Genomic DNA, 19,679 nt, shown 5'->3' with positions numbered 1-19,679 from the left:
GGTTTTGGCAGTGTTATTACCTCCAAGTACAGCAAAGAGAAAGTACACAGATGGCATATTAGAGACTCTGAAACAGCTCTCAACCAAATGGTACAGGTAATGAAGACACACAAATGTAGAAAGAATGCAGGAATTAACTAGAAAATGTCTTCAAAGCACTATTCCAGTGTTTTTGTGGTTTTTTTTTTTTTTTGCTTTTTGAGGCAACACGTACACAGCTCTCTGGCAAGTTCACTGCCCTTTTCATTGAAACTGAAGTGAGTTCAAGTTTTTGTCTTACAAAGAATTGGTAGCACTACTGTTGCTATCTAACTTATGTAACTCTGCTGTAATTGAACCTCATTTCTTCTTTGAATAGCCTCAGAGAAGCTAAAAAAAAGTTCATTACTATGGAGACAAAACACTTCTTCAAATAATTTTCAACTGTTTAAATCGGCCCCAGGTCTTTATTTCCTGCAGCTAAACAATCTCAATTCCTTTCATTTCCTTCAGGTCTAAACATATCACTTAAGTCTAAGAAACAATTTTGTATGTGCGTGTGGCAAACGTGTTTTTTATGTTTTTGATCTGGCATCAATGAGTATTTGGTTTTCACCGAGAATATTTCCTTTTTAATACTCTAATTAGTATTTTAGGGGCTTGCTTGTGATGACGATGCCTCACTGAAATCCTTGGCTTGGTAGAGTGTCATTAATTCTGTTTTACAGATGATAAAACCAAAGTTAAGTATGTTACTGTCTTTAGGTCACACAGCAAATTAGTCACAGCAATTAGGACTAACGGTTGGCCAAGGGCATTGTTCAAAGCCCCGAGATGCCCAGCCTGTGCACAAGGGCTCCACGTAAGCAAGAACAATGAAAAAGGACACTGAACAAAAGTGTGATGGTTGCTTTGGTGCTCCTGTAACATCACTAACTCATTCTCCTGTGCATCTTACACACGCCCACAAAGGCCAAAACTTAGCATATGCAAAATTCAACCATCTTAAAATTTTAAAAAAAAGAAAAATGATTAGAATTCCTAAACTTACCAAGAATTCCTAAACTAGCACTGTTAAATACATTCATTTACAACACAATAAATAATGATGAAATATAATAAGGATTTGCACTACAGTAGTACAAAATTTTCCTCCAACCCAGAGGCTACTTTGATCAGAAAACAAGAGATAGTTAACAAGACCCGTCACATATTGCACGCTATGTTCTTTTCGGATGCTGTGATGTATTTCTTCCTTTTGAAGACAGCAGCTGAGTCTCTGAGAATCAACCCGAAGCAGAGTGACTTGGATGCCTGATTTAATCCGGCAATTAACTGTGAGTCACTTCACCCCTGTTTTGTCCGCTCAATAACAAAAATAATTCCTTGTGCTACAGGGATGCAGGGTGGTTAATAAAACTGCACACTACTTTGAATTCTTAGAAATTGTAAGACACATGGGATGTGTCATGCAATGGAATATTACAGAATTTTAGATGATGTTCAGTTAAAGCTATTATTTCTTACCTCTAGTCCCACTGATTGCCAGGTTAGATCTGAGAAGTTCTGAACAAGCGCATTTTTCTAAAACATACAGTCTTAAGACTATTCTTAGAAAACAAGAAAGAAAACTTAAAATTAACAATGGATCCGGCCAGTCAACTACTCAGTGAAAAGTAGCATTGATATATTCAGCATGGGCTACAATACGGTTACAGCAAAAAACTCTTCTTTGTACCACAGAAATTTAACTTATGATTTGACATAAAATATGCAGTTAGAAGAAAAGTTTTCATAAGGACCGCTGAGTGAGCTTCATGTTCTAATTCAAAAAAATAAATCCTAAAGTCTGTAATTATGACCCGTTTAGGTGAGAAACTTTCAACACATGCTTCCTGCTGAGTCCCATTGCCTGAAGAACAGAATTTTCCTCCCTCAGTCCTGCACCCATGCAAACACTCCTCACAACTGTGTTCCGTGCCGATTCTTTTGTTTTTCTACCTAACTATTAGAAAAAAAAATCTAGGCGAATTATTCCAGTGTTACAGGTTTTTATGTAGAAATAAAAGACCATCAAGGCTCAGTGGTTAACAGGATCTGGGTTTGCCCTGGATAAGCCACACTGCTGCTTATACGCTTCTGCCAAATCCACAGGAATGCAACCTTAGTAAAGATATAATTAATGCAGCCACAGAACACTCCAAATTAATGCTTTAAGTTAAGCTACAGCTGTTTAATCTTCTCATTGTAAGAGATCAGAATACCTTCTAGAAGAGCAGGAAGTAAACAAGAGTAAAGAGAGGAAACTGAAGTTACTCAATTGTCCATGAAGTTTAAGGAACCATTTTATGAAGCTTCAATTAAACAGTCTCTTGTCACCGGTCTATGAGGTTGTTCAATGGCAGACTCTTTAGAATCTGGATCCCCAAACTAACTTGCTTCTCTCCCTGAGCCACCGAAATTAATTGAGCACTTGCTAAAGCCCTGGGCTGGGAGCTAGTCTTAATGTCGCTTCTTTTTGGTCAGTAGATCAAACTGCCCCTAAAGCAAAAGAAAGGCTGCACAATGGGATACATGTGTTTACCACAGTTGGTTGTAGAGTCCCACTGAATAAAAGAACAGAATTTTCCATCCCTCAGTCCTGCACCCAAGCAAATACACACTTTTTAATTGTGCTTTGAGCTGATTCATTTATCTTCTACCTGACTAAAAGAAAAAATCAAGTTGACCTATTTCCATTTTAAAAGGTTTTTATGTAGAAATAAAAGATCACTGAGGATCAGTGGTTAACAGAATGTTCTCCAGTGAACATTCTGGGGAAGAAGGAAAGGTACAACTATTAATATGAATTCCTAGTGGGGCCCCAGACCACCTCTCTCCTCCATGATGAACTGCAATCAGTGACCTCTGTTGACAATTAGCTATAAATTACAAAATTGCCCAGGCTCCAGAGTGAAATGATTTATTTAGCTACAGCTATGGTAGAACAGAACTTTCTGCTTCCTAACCCCGCCCTCTTTTAATTCACTGAAACTTCCCTTCAAAAATGTTCTAGGTTACGACCTTCGTGGATGGTGTTCCCAGAGCTGAATTTTCTCTAAGGAAAATCCTCTCATCTAGTTGGAGTTCATAAGAGAGGATACATTTTTTTTAAAAAAACACAGGAAACAGAACATCAAAACCTTTCAACGTTTTATGTGTCTAGTTAGAGCAGAGGGACAAATCTTTTCTTAATCAAAATTATACTTTACGAGTTAAGAGGACCTAGTAGGTTTACAAGCCTATCAGAGAAGTTCAAAAATAACAATTCTTCTGATACCAAGAACAGAAATAAAAGTTACGTTTCACATAACACAGAGGCAAAGGGCTCAAATGGGCCTTCCTCTTTCATCGTGGCCTTTTGTAAATATTGCGACAGTGGACCAGTGGGAATTCTGGCAGGAAAAAAAGTCCCATCAGAGACTGGCTTTTTGTTTAAAAAAAAAAAAAAAAGCCTTGCTCATGCAGAAAATTCTTGCTTTTTCCATTATGTGGTGTCTGGAGGAGGGTGGGAAGAGGAAGGCTTCTTTCTATATCTGTAGAGCACTGTAATTTAAAATGAGTCATGTAAAACATAAATGAAAATGTTAACCTCTGAGAACAGGGGTCAGTAAATTTTATTCCCGCTTAGATCCAGTTTTCTCTGGCAAGCTTGACTAAACCCAAACCAGGGGCTTTCCCTACAGATGTATTGCAACTTACCCAGAAACTGAGGGTTAAGTCTGAAAGAAGACAAGCTCAAGAAAGAAGCCTTGTGAGCTTGAGAAATCCTTGGCTATGGCTCAGCTTTGGGCTATCTGGCCAACCCAGCATACCTCCCATTTCATGGGAGTGAATTTTCCCCAATCACAGCTACAGAGCATACCCTCACTTCTAAGAGAGGAGCATTTTTCTGCCTTAGGGCTAAGCCATATTGCAGTAGTGGACACTGGGAAAGCATTTGAGGGCCTGTCTACCATTGGAAGACCTCTCTTTCTGAGTCCCCAGCTGTGGTTCACTGGAAGTAATTATTCAAATAAAATCATTAAATCCATCCTGATGACTTAAGAAAACCACCTAGAACCAAGGACTTTTCCTTTGGCTTCCTACACCATGACTGACATGAACTGAAGTTTGACTGCTGTGTTCCCTGAGCAAGACTCAACCAGAGGCCAAATGGAAACATTCAGCCCCCTGATCCATGTTCTAGCTTCAAATGCTCTCAGTCAGAGCTGCTCTCTTCTCTGAGTAAAGATTAAACTTTCATTTAAATGATCCACTAAAACACACACATTCTTCTGGACTGGCACTGCTATCGAGGAGTCCAACTCTAGGTTCAAACACTGATACTGCTCTGCTAGCACAATACTTTTGCATGAATGGTATGAGGTCATTGTTTTAACTCATACATTACATATTCTTCCCTCTTTATTGCAAGAAAACTGTTAGAGAGGTTGATGATTTCATACAAATTGTCTAATATAAGTCTCTGGTTTGACATATGGTTCAAGCACATGATCTTAACAGAAACAAAATATTGGTCAATCAAGCATTTTTAATATCTCTAAGATTTTTCAATTAGTTTGAGGGTAACTGAATTATGGGGCAAAAATTACAAAGATGTGAGACTGTATTTAAAAAGCCTACAATTTACAGGCCACTATTTCCTAATATTTATTTAATTGCTTTCAGAACCTGTGGTGGCTTTAATATGACATGACCTCTGGAGAAGTTAATCCTAACTAGAGGTTCCGTCCTCCCCCATTTCACTTTGAGGGTGGTACAGTGTGGTGTTGGCAAGCACACGTCCTCAAGTCAGAGAGTCTGCATGCAAGTCTCAGCTGTCCACCATCTACTAGTATTTGCCCCTGGGCAGGTTGCTTTTTCTAAGCCTCAACCTATAAATAGCACTAAATAAGATAATGGAGGTAAAGCACAGAGCAAATGCTCATGCATGCCAGCAAACATATCAATAAAGAATAAACTTCAAAATTTTCATCTCAGAGGTAAAACATTTCATCTGACACGTATTTAAGAAAAGAAAAAGGCAGCGTTCAGATGCAATGAACTAAAAACAGTTATATTTTAAAAATTGCAAATACAACCTTTTTAGCAATCAAAAATTCATGTAATCATTCAGCTACATGCCCATAAATAAAAGGTCCAGAATAAGGTAACAAAGTTCATCAGAGCCTACACCACCTTTGCCTAAAACACTCAATATCAACTCCGTGAGACGGATTTCTGGGAAAAGGCTAACATCAATCAGTAATGGTCTCTTCACCTCCTATAAACAAAAGATTTTTTCCCCCTTCATTTTAAAAAGGTTTAATTACTCTAACTATTAACCCCCACCCTCTCCATTTCCTTTTCTTAGGAAATTATACATGAATGTGAGACAACATAATCTGAAGACTACTATATTTGCTAGGATATAAAATTTAGAACATTTCAAAATGCAAAATAAACACAGCATCTGACACTGGCAAAAGATGGTCCCTTAGGGATCCAGTGAATCAAGAGACGCTGAAGCTAAAGCGTTGGCTATATTTTAAATTGTCCTAGAAAATAGATGGAGCAGGGGTTGCCTGAGAGGTGGGAGTGACAGTGGTCTTGTATTTTGGAAAAAGATCATTGTGAAACTGACCCCATCCTTCTCTTCTAGAGTATATGAAAGGCAACTAGCCTCACAGCTAGACTATAACTAATCACCCCCCACCCCCCGCAAAATAAACTCACAAATATTTTCACTCTTATAGTTAAAGAATATAAATTACTGAAAATATTAAAGGGACGTAATAACTAGGCTGGAATTCACCAAAAGCAGTTCAGGGGATGAAAACAGTTAACTGGTGACAATTGGCTTATGTGACCACACTGCCTTTAGATAAGAAGAGGTCTCAGTCCGCTGCACAGGCTCAGGAAGCTGGTAAAGAAAACAAGAGTAAATATTTTGTGCATCTTGTGAAACTCTTCCTTAATTCAGGCCAAAGTTAGATGATTCTAATCACAGAAGAGCTGGATAGATGTGGTCTGACAAGAAACAGAGTTTTAACCTAAACAACTGTAAATTTTATGTTCCAATATGTTTAAACTTCCTCTAAATGTTAAAGCCAACCAGGTTTCTCAAGTTTCCCTTCAGGGGAAGATTAGACCACAAATGACAGTTACCATGTAACTGTGCATGTAACTACAAACAATGATGGCTAGTAAAGGAGCAAGTTAGAGCTAGCTTTCAATCCTTTCAAGCCTCCTTTAGTGAAGTAGCAAATCAATTACATTTCCACAATTAACTCAATGATGACTTTTCTATATTGCCTTATATACTGTACTAGCAGATAGATGTTTACATAAACATTATCTATATAAACGTTATTATATATAAACATATTTATATAAATTATATAACTTTATATAATAATGTATTTAATATATAATCATTTATATAACTTATATAAATGATTTTATATTAATGTCTTACCATGTTATAAAGTCATGTTTTCATATATATATGAAAGCACTAGCCAAGTGAGGGCTAACTCGAAGGTTAATATTTTAACCACTTAATAAGCCCCATAGCTTCCAACCTGCCGAGGGAAGGAACTGTCCCTTAAAACTAATCACCTCTTCCCAGCCTGTTCTGATGAGGTTCTTTAGCTGGAAGCAAGAGTAACTCATGCATCTGTCTAGCTCTCTTTAGATTTTCTTGGGTCTATTGCCTGAGAGTGAGAAAATCTGCTTGTTTAACTCATTTTTTTGCATATCAGTCTGCTTCACAGGTCACTGGCAAGCCAGGGGATGACTTGCCCTCCTGGCTAACAGACTGTGGCCAGAAATACAGTAGTGTCGCACAGCACGAACATGACCACCCAAGGGCCCTTCCACTGTATCACACTGCTGCTTAAGAATTCTGGGTCAAAAGTCACATGGTTGGAGGTCAAACCCCAACTCCTGCCTGAGCTGTGTGACCATGGGCCATCATCTAATTAAGCTTTAATCTCTTTATCTTTACAACAGGTATAATAATAGTAAGGCCAATGTCATACAGTTCTAATGAAAAGTAACAAGTTAATGTAGCAAAATGTTAGCATAGCATCTGACACAAAACTAGTATCTGTTGAACGCACAAATATAGGTAGGTATAAATTCAGCTTTATATTTATGTATGTAGATATATGTTAATACATGTATTTCTGTAAATTTTCATACATAGTAATAGTATTGACATTCCCCACGTCAATAATAATTTTATGCTTTGTTGTCTGTTTTTTGGAATATGCCTTGTATTTCTAGGTATTTGGAAAATATATAACTTACAGTTTTATTCTTCTGGCAATTATTCTTTAGGTTAATCAAAATGAATTCATTTTTAAACTATGCCTTTCTAATTATAAAGCTTAACAATGAAATGGCAATTTTGAAGTTCGCCCTTGTGACATGAGAAGTTGAACATATCTCACTGAGCTCTTGCTTATCAGAGAACGCCTCTCAATTCCTTCCACATGATATATAAGGAAGCAACACATTAAGGTCTTGAGTCACCTTCTTTCTTCCTCAAAACTCTGCATCCACCATCTTTTGGCATTTACTGCTACAAAAGACAAGGAAGCCTGAATTTTGCTCCTTGATAGTTAACCAGATATTCTGGAAAGACGTTTAACAGCATTCTTATAATTAAAAAAAAAATTGCCAAAACATATCTAGAGGTGGCCTGTCATTGATTTCATCTAAACAATGTGGACCACGCTTTCAAATCTGCACAAAATGCATGCATGCTTATTTTTATAATGTTTGTTCTTTTTCATTTGATATGACTTATTACTCATTTATCAACACTGAAAATCCCCATGTTATACCTTCTTACTATGTATCTACAATCTTCTCTTTCATTTTCATCTCTTTTCTCTTTCGATTCTGGAAGGGCTCTGAGTTTCTCCTCCACAACATTAATTTTCTTTTCAGCTGTGTTAATTCTACTCTCTATTGCCTCTCCTATGGATTTTAATGTGCTATACTGCATTCTTAATTTCTTTACAATTTTTATTTTTTTAATGGTTTCACTCCCATTTCATCCCATCCAGTTCTTTTCAGCTCATAATCATCTACTTTCTGCCCCTCTTTCATTTGGGCCATTGTTGGAGGTCTATTCTTCCTTCAAATCTTTGATACAATCTCCTTTCCTTTACAGAGCAATGTTTTTCAGTAGGCTCAGCTATTTTTTTTTTTTCCCCTGTTTATTGATCACCATACAGGGAGATATCTGCCCGGACCTGGTGTTTGCTCTGAGCTACTCTTTTTTTTTTTTTTTTTGCTGTACGCGGGCCTCTCACTGTTATGGCCTCTCCCATTGCGGAGCACAGGCTCCAGACGTGCAGGCCCAGCGGCCATGGCTCACGGGCCCAGCCGCTCCGCGGCATGTGGGATCCTCCCGGACCGGGGCACGAACCCGTGTCGTCTGCATCGGCAGGCGGACTCTCAACCACTGCGCCACCAGGGAAGCCCTGCTCTGAGCTACTCTTGATCCACGTGGGTGCTGGCTTCAGACCAAGAGTTGGTAGGCAGGTTGAGATGAACAGTTCCCAGGCCAATTTCCAATGTGATTTTCATTTCAATACAGTTTTGCTGAAAGCAAACCTTCTCCTACCTTTACTGCCAGGCTTTCTGAGGCCCTGAATGATGGAGGACTCAAACAATATTGAAACCCTCAGGAAACACGGGTCTAACTCTACCCCACCTCCAACACTTTACTTTTGTGGAGTAAGATTCTCAAGAGGTAACAGTATTAATAAAGCCCCTACCCCACCCTCCCAGCTCTGCCTGGTTATTTTCTGAGTTATGACCTTCCACTGAATAAAAAGGCACTGTTGGGGAGATTAGAAAGAGGAAAGGAAGAGCATTCTGGGGACAGCTGCTAGGCTCTTTCTGAATTACAGGCAGAGTTGGGGAGGACATGTCTCTGCCTACCTATTTTTAGGTGGTCAAAACTTATTCTGCCTGTGTTTTTAAACCCAGTTCCATTTGGTTTACAGTAGACACTTCTCCTGATAGTTCTAGTTTTTATAACTGTTTAGAATATAAGGACTTTTCTCTACCTTCTTAGAGACTCTAGTGAGAAGTGTGTCAGGCCTACCAGGCAAAGACCTTTTTAAATCAGGAAACTTTTAAATAAGTTTCTTTTTTAACTGGGGGGAAAAACAATAAAAGCATCCAAGAATTTTTACGGGCACTCGTGTCCTTGGAGAGACTCTCTCTGTGCAATGTCACAGTGTCCTTTTACGTTAAACACCTAGGATTAAATTCACCTGTGCCTTTCACTTGCCCTCATCTACCCTCTTGTCCTTGGAATTCAGGTAACAGAAACATGATGTTTATGTTATAAACTTGGCAGTGACTAACTTTCCTGAGAAATAAAGTTTGACATTCAAAGGAATTTAGTCATTTAGCCAAACTTTAAAAATGGCGTTTACCGCTAATTTTGACAGAACTCAGGTACAGGACTTCAGATTCATGTGAGTCCATTTCAGATCTCTTATACTTAGGGACTTTAAGCTGCTGCTGTTCACATGCCAAAACACATAATCTTTATGCTGGATATCCTCAGCTTTTGGCTTTTAAGAAGCAAGTAATAACCTGCTCAACTTTAACCAAAATGATTTAATTATGAATCAGAAGTAAGAAAATGTGAAGCTCAGGGGAACATTTGAAGCAGACATTTAACTTCTTCAAAAATAAGAGAAATGGAAGGAAAATCACTTATCAATGGCACATAACTTTTGAGTATCTGATCAAGGTGTATTTGAGAAAAACTGCACATACACACATATAACCCCGAACTTTGTCTCAGGTTCATGGCCTTATCAGTCTCTTTGTAACTCAACTCTTTCATATATTTAGCAGACGTAAGAAAATGCTGTAAGTTGTAGGTAAAACAAGATAATTTGTGTGATGGTACGAATGTAACAGCCAATGAAACTTAACAGATAAAACACATAATTACAGACCACCCAAAAAGCAGAAAATAGCCGGTTCCTTCAGTTACTGATAACTTCACAAAGGACTGCTGAACAAGACCCACACGACTGCCTTCTGGAGTGCTCCTGAACCCTCTGAATGCTCCTCCTAGGGAGCCCCCTCCTTTTTAAATATTTACACAATCATTTGAGCTTTAGTTCCTTAATCTGGAAAATGGTTCTAATGCCATATTTGCAGGGTGGCTGTAGGGATCAAATGAAAAATGTCTTTAAAATGCTGAGCAGAATGCTTGGCAAATAGTAAGTCAGCAAATTTTTAGGGTATATTTGGAAAAAGCCATTTTCAACATTTAAATAGACCCATGGGGAAACATGGGAGAATGACTCTAATATATACTTTGATATGTTCTAACCAAATTCATTACATCTCGTTCCTTGGTACTTTGTAGATAATCACGATTATTTAGCAAAAAGTCACATCTTGCTCAAACTTCTTTGAACCTGTCTCCTTTGAAAATGGAAAATTTACTTTTTGCTCCCTGAAAAAACATGGTAAGACCTAAGTAAGCAATGTTGTAAAATACTCGGAAATTATAAATTAATAATGATATAAATATTCAACTACATTTCTATAGTTAAGAACAGGAACAGAAAGATATTTCAAGTGAACTATTTACTGATAAAGAAGCAACATTCTTAAACATTAGAAAATTTTTAAACAGGATAAAAAATAAAGCCAGCGGTGTCTAATGCGGATTCACAATAGATTATCTTATGAACAACCTCAAGTCATTTTGAAAATTGCATTTTCCAAAACCCAGTAGCAAGTTGGAACCAACGCTGACTGTCTCTCGCTGTGACGGTGGTACCTCGTGCAGTCTGAAGGCACTATGGCAGTTTCGCTCCTTAGGGTAAAGTGTGGAATATAACACTGACCACCCAACAGTCCCTCTGGCTTTACAGTGAAGACTCACATAATGCCTATGCTAATGTGTTATCTCTTGGGTACGTATTTTAACACTGCTATCACATAAATTTGAAGAGGTCTGAATAAACAAATCTTTATAACCTGAATAGGCAAATGTTAAAAACATCACCTTCTATCTGCCTTGGAAAATTTAACAAAAAACCCACTAGAAAAATCCCTAGGAACTCTGAGCACATATCATGTCAACAAGTGTAGCTATGCCACACAGACACAGTCCAAGGGAGGCATTCCATCAATGTCTTTGAATGCGCTGATAAACTGCAATGTGTAAAACGGGAAGAATCTCAAATCAATTTTGATGTCAGTAACTGCTGAGTGCCCACCAACAGAGTTAGAGCATGAATTCTCACACTTGGTGAAACGGATCTTAAAATCATACAGTATGTAGATTTGCACAAACTTGGTACCAATTTGGCGCTTTCACTAGCAACAATCCTATATCATCCCAAGGACCAACCTCCAATCAGATCTTACACTGAGGTCATGTGAGCACATCTGCCCAACCATCTTTGCTTATTTCTCTGAGTTCCTTCATTATTTTCCCTTCTAGCTTCTGGGTTGCACTACTGGGGAAACACTACTAGTGAGAACTTACACTTTCTGCGTTTTGTTTCTCCAACAATTCTTATGAGTAGGAATGGAGAAACTTTTACTGATCAAGTGTCAGTAAGAGGTTAAAATAAAAATACAGCCAGAATTCAGAAGACATGGCGTCTACTTCTTGTTTTAAAAGTAGAGAACACTGGGATTAGAAGGGTTATGGAATTTACAGAAAGCAAAGCAGAGTGGAATTTCTGATTCAAATAATATACCACAGGGATTTATATTTCACTTATGGCTACATCTTTACCATCTTGGATATCAGATTTGATCATCAAATTACAAAGAGTCTTCTACAACACAGTGTAATAAACTCACAGTGGGAACTTCAATATGCATCAAATTGTGATAGGACAGGAGAATCTATAAGCATTGCACAATACAAGCTACCAACTGAGAAGAGATAAACAGATGAATACAAACACCCCCAAGCAAGAAACAGAACAGAGAAGGTATTCCTGAAAATGACAGCCATACTTTAGGTGGCATAAAGCCACTAGGACAAAGTTCTCCATGCAAAATTAAACAGAAAGATCTGCTGCTGTTTTTTTTGTCTTTAATTGCAAAGTTATATTTCATCAGAACATTTTTTAAATGTACAGTGTATGGAATTATTGTAGCAGAAGCAAAATATCACGGTCTTTTACATAAATTAGTAAGTAGGAATGATGCATTTATAAAGTATTCTGACAACATTCCGTTAAACTTGATATTTTAGGGAAACTGTACCCAAGTAATTAAAATACAGTCAATTTCTAATTTGCTTTGACCTCCTCTATTTAGACTATTTTATTGAAACTGAAAACACTGTTTTGATACTGAATGCTATAAACTCAATCAAGACCTCAAAAATTAAGATATAATCCATCATGCAATTATCCTTCTCATTTCTAGTTAAAATACCAAGTTATTTTCTCCTATTTTAGCCTTCAAACCAATTTTACGTCCTTCCTCATGGAAATTTGTTAGCAACAAAGACACAAATATGCAACAGCCAGCTGTACTGCTAACATCTGCTTTCTTTTACTGAGAAAAACATGGATATGTAAATGGCATCTAATACTTGGTATTCTTATTTGCCAGAGGTACCAGATTCTCCCCTTTTTGGAAGCTACTTAGCATATAAGGTGCCATTTGTTGTTGGATTTCAGAATTTTGAACATTTATTTTCTCAAACTCTGACTTAGTGGAGAAGTGTTTGTTAATCAGAATTTTGCCTGTTTTAGACAAAGATGCTTTCACCTACAAACAAGGGAAGACCGACTTCAAAGTTATCAAAGGATCTATTGACAACTAAGCTAAAAAGTTAAAAATAGAAACACTTTTAACATACAGAATTCTACTTTCATGACAAAGAAAACTGTTATTAGAAATCTCTAGAGCCAGCAGCCTTAATGAAAGCCTCTGAACATATATCTCACTTAAGTAAAAAAATATATATAATTTGCATACTACAGCTGTGATTCTAAATGACACATGCCATGGTAGCCTGGCAGAAAAGCTTTTCCTCAAATAATGTCTTATCTGTAACCCTGAACTTAGCTGTCACCGCAGCTCCAGGAAAGCGAGAATCAAATCCTTCCTGTCTAATAACAGACTGGAGGAGGGAGGGAGGAGTCCTCTCCTCTCTGGGAGATAAGGGGACCTTCCTGCCCATCCCACCTCTGGGAGCCCTGTTAATTTCTAACATGGCTGGGCCAGCTCGGGGCAGAACCTTTCTGCTAAAAAGCAGCAAAGGTGAGAACACTTTCTCTTCTTCTCAATTTCCTTTTCGAATAACTGTGGATATGGAAATTGTTTATTAGGGTTACTTTCTCCTTCACATTTCTGGGGAAACAAAAGAATTAAATTTAAAATTAACAGGGAAAACGTCTTCAAAATCAAGAATTTAGTAAGAAGAATAGAAACGCTGGTGCTCCTGAGAGGGAGAACTGTTATAATATGTAACTAAATGCCTGAGTGATACAGTCTGTCATAAGAGAATTGGTTAGGCTCACCTGATTTTATCAAAAATGATCACATTTGTTTTTTTCAGGCCTGCTCTTTAATCAATTATATTGATGACATCTTTCAGATGTCACTTCCTACTAAAACACGAAGGGCAAACACTTACATGTTGGGAATTTCCTGGCGGTCCAGTGGTTAGGACTCAGCTCTTTCACTGCCGGGGCCCGGGTTCAATCCCTGGTCGGGGAACTAAGACCCTGAAAGCCTCGCTGTGTGGTCAAAAAGAAAAACAAACAAACAAACAAAAACCCAAAACAAACAAACAAAAAACAGGTACATGTTTACATCTGGGTAAAAATCTCTACTGTTCTGATTAACTTTTCTGGTGGGTCAGAAATTAAAGACAGGACTCCAAGGCCCTGATCTTCAAATATCCTGCAACCAGGCCTGCTTGCTTCCCAAAACACAGTGATCAATGAAAAACAGGGAGTCAGCACCAAAGTCAGAGGTCTCACCCCATCACTGGGGGCGGTTAACCACAGTCCTCCCGCTTCACAGCAAAGTCTCGCTTAAGCAGGAGAAAAGGTGAGGAAAGTTAAGACAAGGCAGCTTCTGAACTAAGACAGAATTCATAAAGGCAGGAATTCGTGAAGCAAAGCAAACTACTTTCACAGGTACTATTTCTGTGAGTAACAGCAGTACGTTCCGACCGGGGGCTCAGCAAAGGTGTATAATTTGGGATCGGGCCACCATCCTCTGCGACCTCTGTACAGTGTAGTCAATTTATGTGATGTATTACAGCCTTGCTTTCTAGACAGGGGGCGACAACCGTGGAGGGACACTCAAACGCTGAGTGTGAAAAATGGAAAAATCACGTGGCTGGGGAGACCATGAAAGCAAACACAAGCTGCAGGCTTTTCTCTTCTTCTGTTTAGAAGGAATTTTGATCAAAGTTTAAAACAGCCCACACCAAATGTGTGCTTTATGTTTTATATGTAGGACCAGCTGGGACCCACTGTCAGAGTCCAGAGTGGGAGCGGGGGGAGGGGTGTGCAGATGGGGGATGGAAGTGGGGATGAACTCAGATTCCTAAGTGATCTCTCAAGCTAGCAGATTTCAACATCCTATACAAACTGATGTGGTCATGGAATCTCACTAGTCTAAATATTCTGGATTAGTGTGACTTTAATCAAAGGATCTCAAAATACTGTCTCAAGAAATAGCCCCACTGGACAGCTTACTTATGAAAGGAATACAGTTTGATTCTCTTATCCCTAAATCCCCACTTCCATCAACTCATTTTCTTGTGTCAGGGGAAATATGGAAGCACCGCTGAACGCAGAAAGAGCAGGAAGATGGCCTTTCAAGAGCTCCCCTAAGGAGCCTCCCCTAAGGAGCATGTACCACCCATTGTGCACCCCCATCACACAGTTCACCTGCACCAGACGGGGAAGAGGTTCTCTCCAAAGGAGGTAAAACGAGGCTTTACTGGGTTGTGGGAAAATGAAATGTGATGCTCCTATCTGTGATTTTAGCTTCCATGCAAAGAGGAGATAAAAGAGGGGGAGGGACAGCATAAAATCTGTGCCTGAGGACACTTGCTGATCTTGACATGTGTTCTATTAACTTTGCTTAAGTGGCTGACAGAGTACACTCTCAGCTCAACATGCTTTCCCACCCGCAGAACTACCCGTCCTAGGAAATGGGGTAAAAAATAACAGCTTTGGAGACACAGCATGCAATGGTCAAGGCCAGGTCAAGATTCCTCAGATGTGAATGATGTGACTAACAATAAACCGTGATGTTTAAAAACAGAATGGGCTATTACAGCCGTGTGCCTGCACGAGACATACCAAGCACGTGGCTCACTTCCAGAGTCACGTGGGATGTGAAACAGCTGGATGATGCGTTTCCACAGCAAGCATCTGTCCACTTGCTAGGCACCTATGATGCTGTTCTAGGTAACTGGGATAATGGAGAGACATCCAAGACCCCTGCCCTCACAGGGCTTAACAATCTACCAGCGCGAACAGATAATAAACGAACAATGTGGTAAGTAAATTCTAGAGTAGGTTAGATGACAAATGCTTTGCAAAAGCAGAAGGGCAGATTGTATGTGAAACAAGATGAGCAGAGCCAGCCTCCTTGAGAAGAAAGCTTTAAGCAAAGAGTGGAGAGTGGGTCAGCTAAGAGGACGGCTGAGGAAGAGCTGTCCAAGCAGAGGCCCAAGGTGGGAGAAGAACCGGAAAGGGCATCAGAGGGCACGCCGTCTCTCTCGGGTCCGACTTCATCTCTCATCCCTGCTTTCTAGCACAAGATAGGGGCTCAGTTCATATTTACTGAATGATTTAAACTCCAAGAAATACAAGATTATCCAATATACAAATTCAATCCAAACTAGGCCAGGGCTTCATAAGAAAACTGTATGCAAACCGGATGGGTGGAAGGTACATTCTCCTGAGAGGAGCTGGGGATCAGATCTTCAAATGGGTTTTTGACTCTCTTTTCCCCAAAATGTGAGACATCACAGCCTTCTTTCCAGGAACATGCAAGAAAAGCAAAAAGTGGGTTCTGTCATCAGGGGGAACTCCTCACACAGATGCTACTTGTGGGCAGAGTTTAAAGACAACGTTCTTTTAAATACAAAGAGGGAAGCTGGTGAGAGGGGCATAAAGGTAGGTTTATCCCACGCTCATCTCGGGGGCGTGCCCACTGTCCCCATAACACTCCCTCCGCAAAAGAGACCTGCATGTCACCGGGGTAACCTTCTCAATAAAATACAGTCAAACATGAAAAACAGGCTAAGTAAGGTGAGGGAGTAAAAAGGAAAAAAAGGCGAAAGAATTCAATTACAGTAAGAGAAAAGTACTATCATTTCTCACCTTCATATAATTTGTCCCTGCAAACACTTTTCAAATAAACACACCCTCAGGCAAAAGAAATTAAAGCCCCACAGGTTCCAACAAATAAGTCTGTCCTTACAACTACTTTCCATATCAATTTGACATGCAACTAGCAGGAGCTGTGGAATCCTCATTTCATAGGAATCAAATTTAAATGAGAATGCAAGAGTAACATTTCTAGAAAATCTAATATTTAGTACCTCAACTCCCCACCCAACACCCCCATACTGTCTTTTCAACCTTTCAATTGCTCCTAATTTCTCATTTATATTCAGGCCTGCTCTAATACTTTAATGCACATTACCGTGGGTCTCTTTCTTAAACTCTGCTAAAATATTTCATTTTACTCTTTCTATGTATTAAAAAAAAAAAAAGAAAAAGCTGTTAAAAATCTCAGTTGTTACCACATTACGTGAGAAAGAAAGTGTTATAAAATAGTTTAGATCCTACAAAGAGAAAATCATTTTTAAGGAAAGACCTGCTTTTCCGTATACTATATCCAAATGAAAATATCAAATGCAATTTTTGTTTAGAAGCTATTTTTACAAAATCTTTTTGTCCCTAATCTTGACAAGGTACCCCTTTTAAATAATCTTTTCTGACCTGACTCAGATATTTTTATAAGTCTGTAATCTTTTGTATGCCAGGAGAAATTATATCATTTTTCCTTTTGAATTAGGCTACATATTAGGAAGTGTATCTAACTTAAAAAATCAAAAGTCAAATTAAAAATATGTAGTTTGGTAGGAAAAAACAATTATGTATATACCTCCCCTCAGCTAAGTGAAACTATGCAAGAAACACAATGGTTGACAAAATTATATATAATTATATATATATATATATATATATATATATATATACACACATATATATATAAAATGACAAAATCGTATATATATTACATATATACAAAAAACTTTCAGAGTCAAGTTTTTTTGATTCATCTAGAAAAAAACCTAACTTTTGCTTTTGAACTGTCAAGTAAAACATATCATTTGAATATTATTTCTAAAGTACAGTATAATGTTTATGAAACAAGTATCCCTTTTGGGTTGGGATGGGAAGAGAAAAGCTCTTCCCTTCAAGTATCCTTAGTGAGTTCTTCGACATTTATAAAATATTCCCAATTCCATTTACCCTTGCATTCTGCTTCTTCACTCCCGGTACCTCATTCACTTGCGCTAAAATAAGCCAACATTAAAGAAGACACAATAGGAACAGGATCTCTTCCAGAAATACACTGTGATGCCCACAGTCAGTTTTACTTGACACATAACCACCGCAGTTGAGTCCACCCATTTGAAACACATCTTTCCACGCCTTTCTCATTCTCTGGGAAAAAGATTATACAGGGGGAACAATGCTTGAGATTTACCAGTGAAGAAATGAATGATTTGACAATGCTGTTAACAGCAAAGCGGAGTAAAAGGCTTGTCTCTGTGTGAAACTGAACAGAAGAAATACCTTAAGGAACAGCTGTGCTCAGAGCTGAAGTGGGGACCATCTCCAATGAACAATGAGTGGGCTTTGGATCAAGGTGTTTTCCACTTGAGAAAAATATTCAGTGATTTTTTTTTTTTTCTCATGAAGGCCAAGCACACTATTGGCATTAATGCTACAGATGACACTACCCAGGCAGGAAGAGGACTCTCTGTGCGCCTACACTAACTACAGGATAGAGTTTCAGCTTCAGCCGGTATTCCTGGAGAGGAAACCAAGAGGTAGGCACCAGGTTACAAAAGCAATGGTTTCTTCTCTGTTGAGTTCTGTGGTCATTTTATTACTCTCTCCATTTTCCATGCAGATCAAATTAATGTTAAATATACTTACATTAGACTTACCCTCTACTTTCCCAAAATGATTATTTAGGTATATAATACCAGTTACAAGAATAAGAATGCAAAAGGTGTTTAATTCCATGGCAACTCTAATAATAGTGTTTTGAGACGCTAACTGAAAAGGTTCTCAGATATCACCACCCTAGTTTTATAACAACTCTCCACCCCACAAACACAAATTTCTAGCCATGTAATGATTGACCAAACTTTTATGCACCATACACAAATTCAGGTAAAGTTGCCAAAACAACTTTTGCCCAGACCGTTTCAGCCCAGCTCAACCAACGTGAGACTTTTCCTTTAAAAAAAAAAAAAAAAAAGCAGTCATGAAGCGATCACTCATCAATACTGACCTTGCTGCTCACTGTCTGCTTCAGTTTTTGAAGAACCTGGTGCAACAGGAAGGGGTCGAGGTGGCCGGGGCTTTGGTGTGGGCGGTGAGATCTTTTTCCTTCCAATGTATTCTACGTAAGTTCCCGGAAAGTCCCCCCTCTCCCCAGTGGTCTCGTTATAGCCATTTAACCAGCCGATTTCTTCAGGCCTGGCTTCTTGTCCATCACTGAATCCAAGAGCTACTAAGGACCCTTTATTCACAGTCAGTACGTCCCCCAAGTGCAAGTCAATGTCTTCTTCCCGCTCCTTTTTATAGTCGTACAGCGCCCTGTACTGGTACCCCTCGGCACTCATGGCTGCAGACCTGCGACCATGCGACAGCTGAGGCTGGCTGCACACTGCAGTCTAACCTGACGTTTCTATGGAAAGTGAATTCAGAGAGTGTGTTAGGATTCCTAATACACGTCCAGCAGGGGATAAAGGATAACTCTCCAAAGGTTTAAGAGGAGAGGTGATTGGCCATCCGGCCGTCCATCTGTCCTCCATCAAGGGTGTGACTGAAGTCAGGGCTCACTTCCTCTGTGGCCGCAGTCTTCCCACCGGCTTCCTTTTCAGCAACTCGTCAACACATTGACTCGGGGCTGACTCTCCCTTCGAGGCCCGATCCTTTCTGACACTCTTGTCACACTGTCCATCTGTCATCTGATTTGACTATGGCACACACCACATGCGAGCTGCACCTAGCAAAGGGAAAACAAGACTTATGAATCAACGGCACACTTGGCCATCTGTGTGAATCTGAATTTCGACTTCCATTCAACAAGTACTTAATCAACCTGGCAGACATACACAGGCCAGTATGCTTTTGCTTGACATGGTATACACAACAAAGATTAGTGAGGCAGGCAGTCCCAGCCTTCTAAGAACACTCGGCAGGGTGGGAGGGATGCTGGAATGTGGCAACATCTCAGAGATAAGACAGGACACAAGGATCTATAACACTAGGTAAATGTCATAAGAGAGCAGAGACTGAACGCTAGGGAGTTCAAACAAGGGAGAGACCACACCTCACTGCAGGCATCTGAAGACAGAAGAGAAC

At 39.1% G+C, this 19,679-nt stretch overlaps 1 protein-coding gene across 4 annotated transcripts in view; it reads right to left on the bottom strand.

Moving 5' to 3' along the window:
• The window catches only part of PIK3R1 (phosphoinositide-3-kinase regulatory subunit 1), an 87,772-nt gene that overhangs the window by 55,693 nt on the left and 12,400 nt on the right, over positions 1-19,679 (bottom strand). For all 4 annotated transcript variants that reach the window (XM_029218613.1, XM_029218612.1, XM_029218615.1 and 1 more), the window contains exon 2: positions 18,601-19,320. In XM_029218613.1, the coding sequence (XP_029074446.1) occupies positions 18,601-18,934 (334 nt within the window). In that variant the 5' untranslated portion in view covers positions 18,935-19,320. The remainder of the gene's footprint in view (positions 1-18,600; positions 19,321-19,679) is intronic.

The sequence above is a fragment of the Monodon monoceros genome, unplaced genomic scaffold (genome assembly GCF_005190385.1).
Source record: "Monodon monoceros isolate NGI ecotype Baffin Bay Population unplaced genomic scaffold, NGI_Narwhal_1 Super_Scaffold_12, whole genome shotgun sequence".
NCBI lineage: Eukaryota > Metazoa > Chordata > Mammalia > Artiodactyla > Monodontidae > Monodon > Monodon monoceros.
The sequence above is the reverse complement of the archived record's forward strand: the minus strand, read 5'-3'. Positions and strand labels throughout refer to the sequence as shown.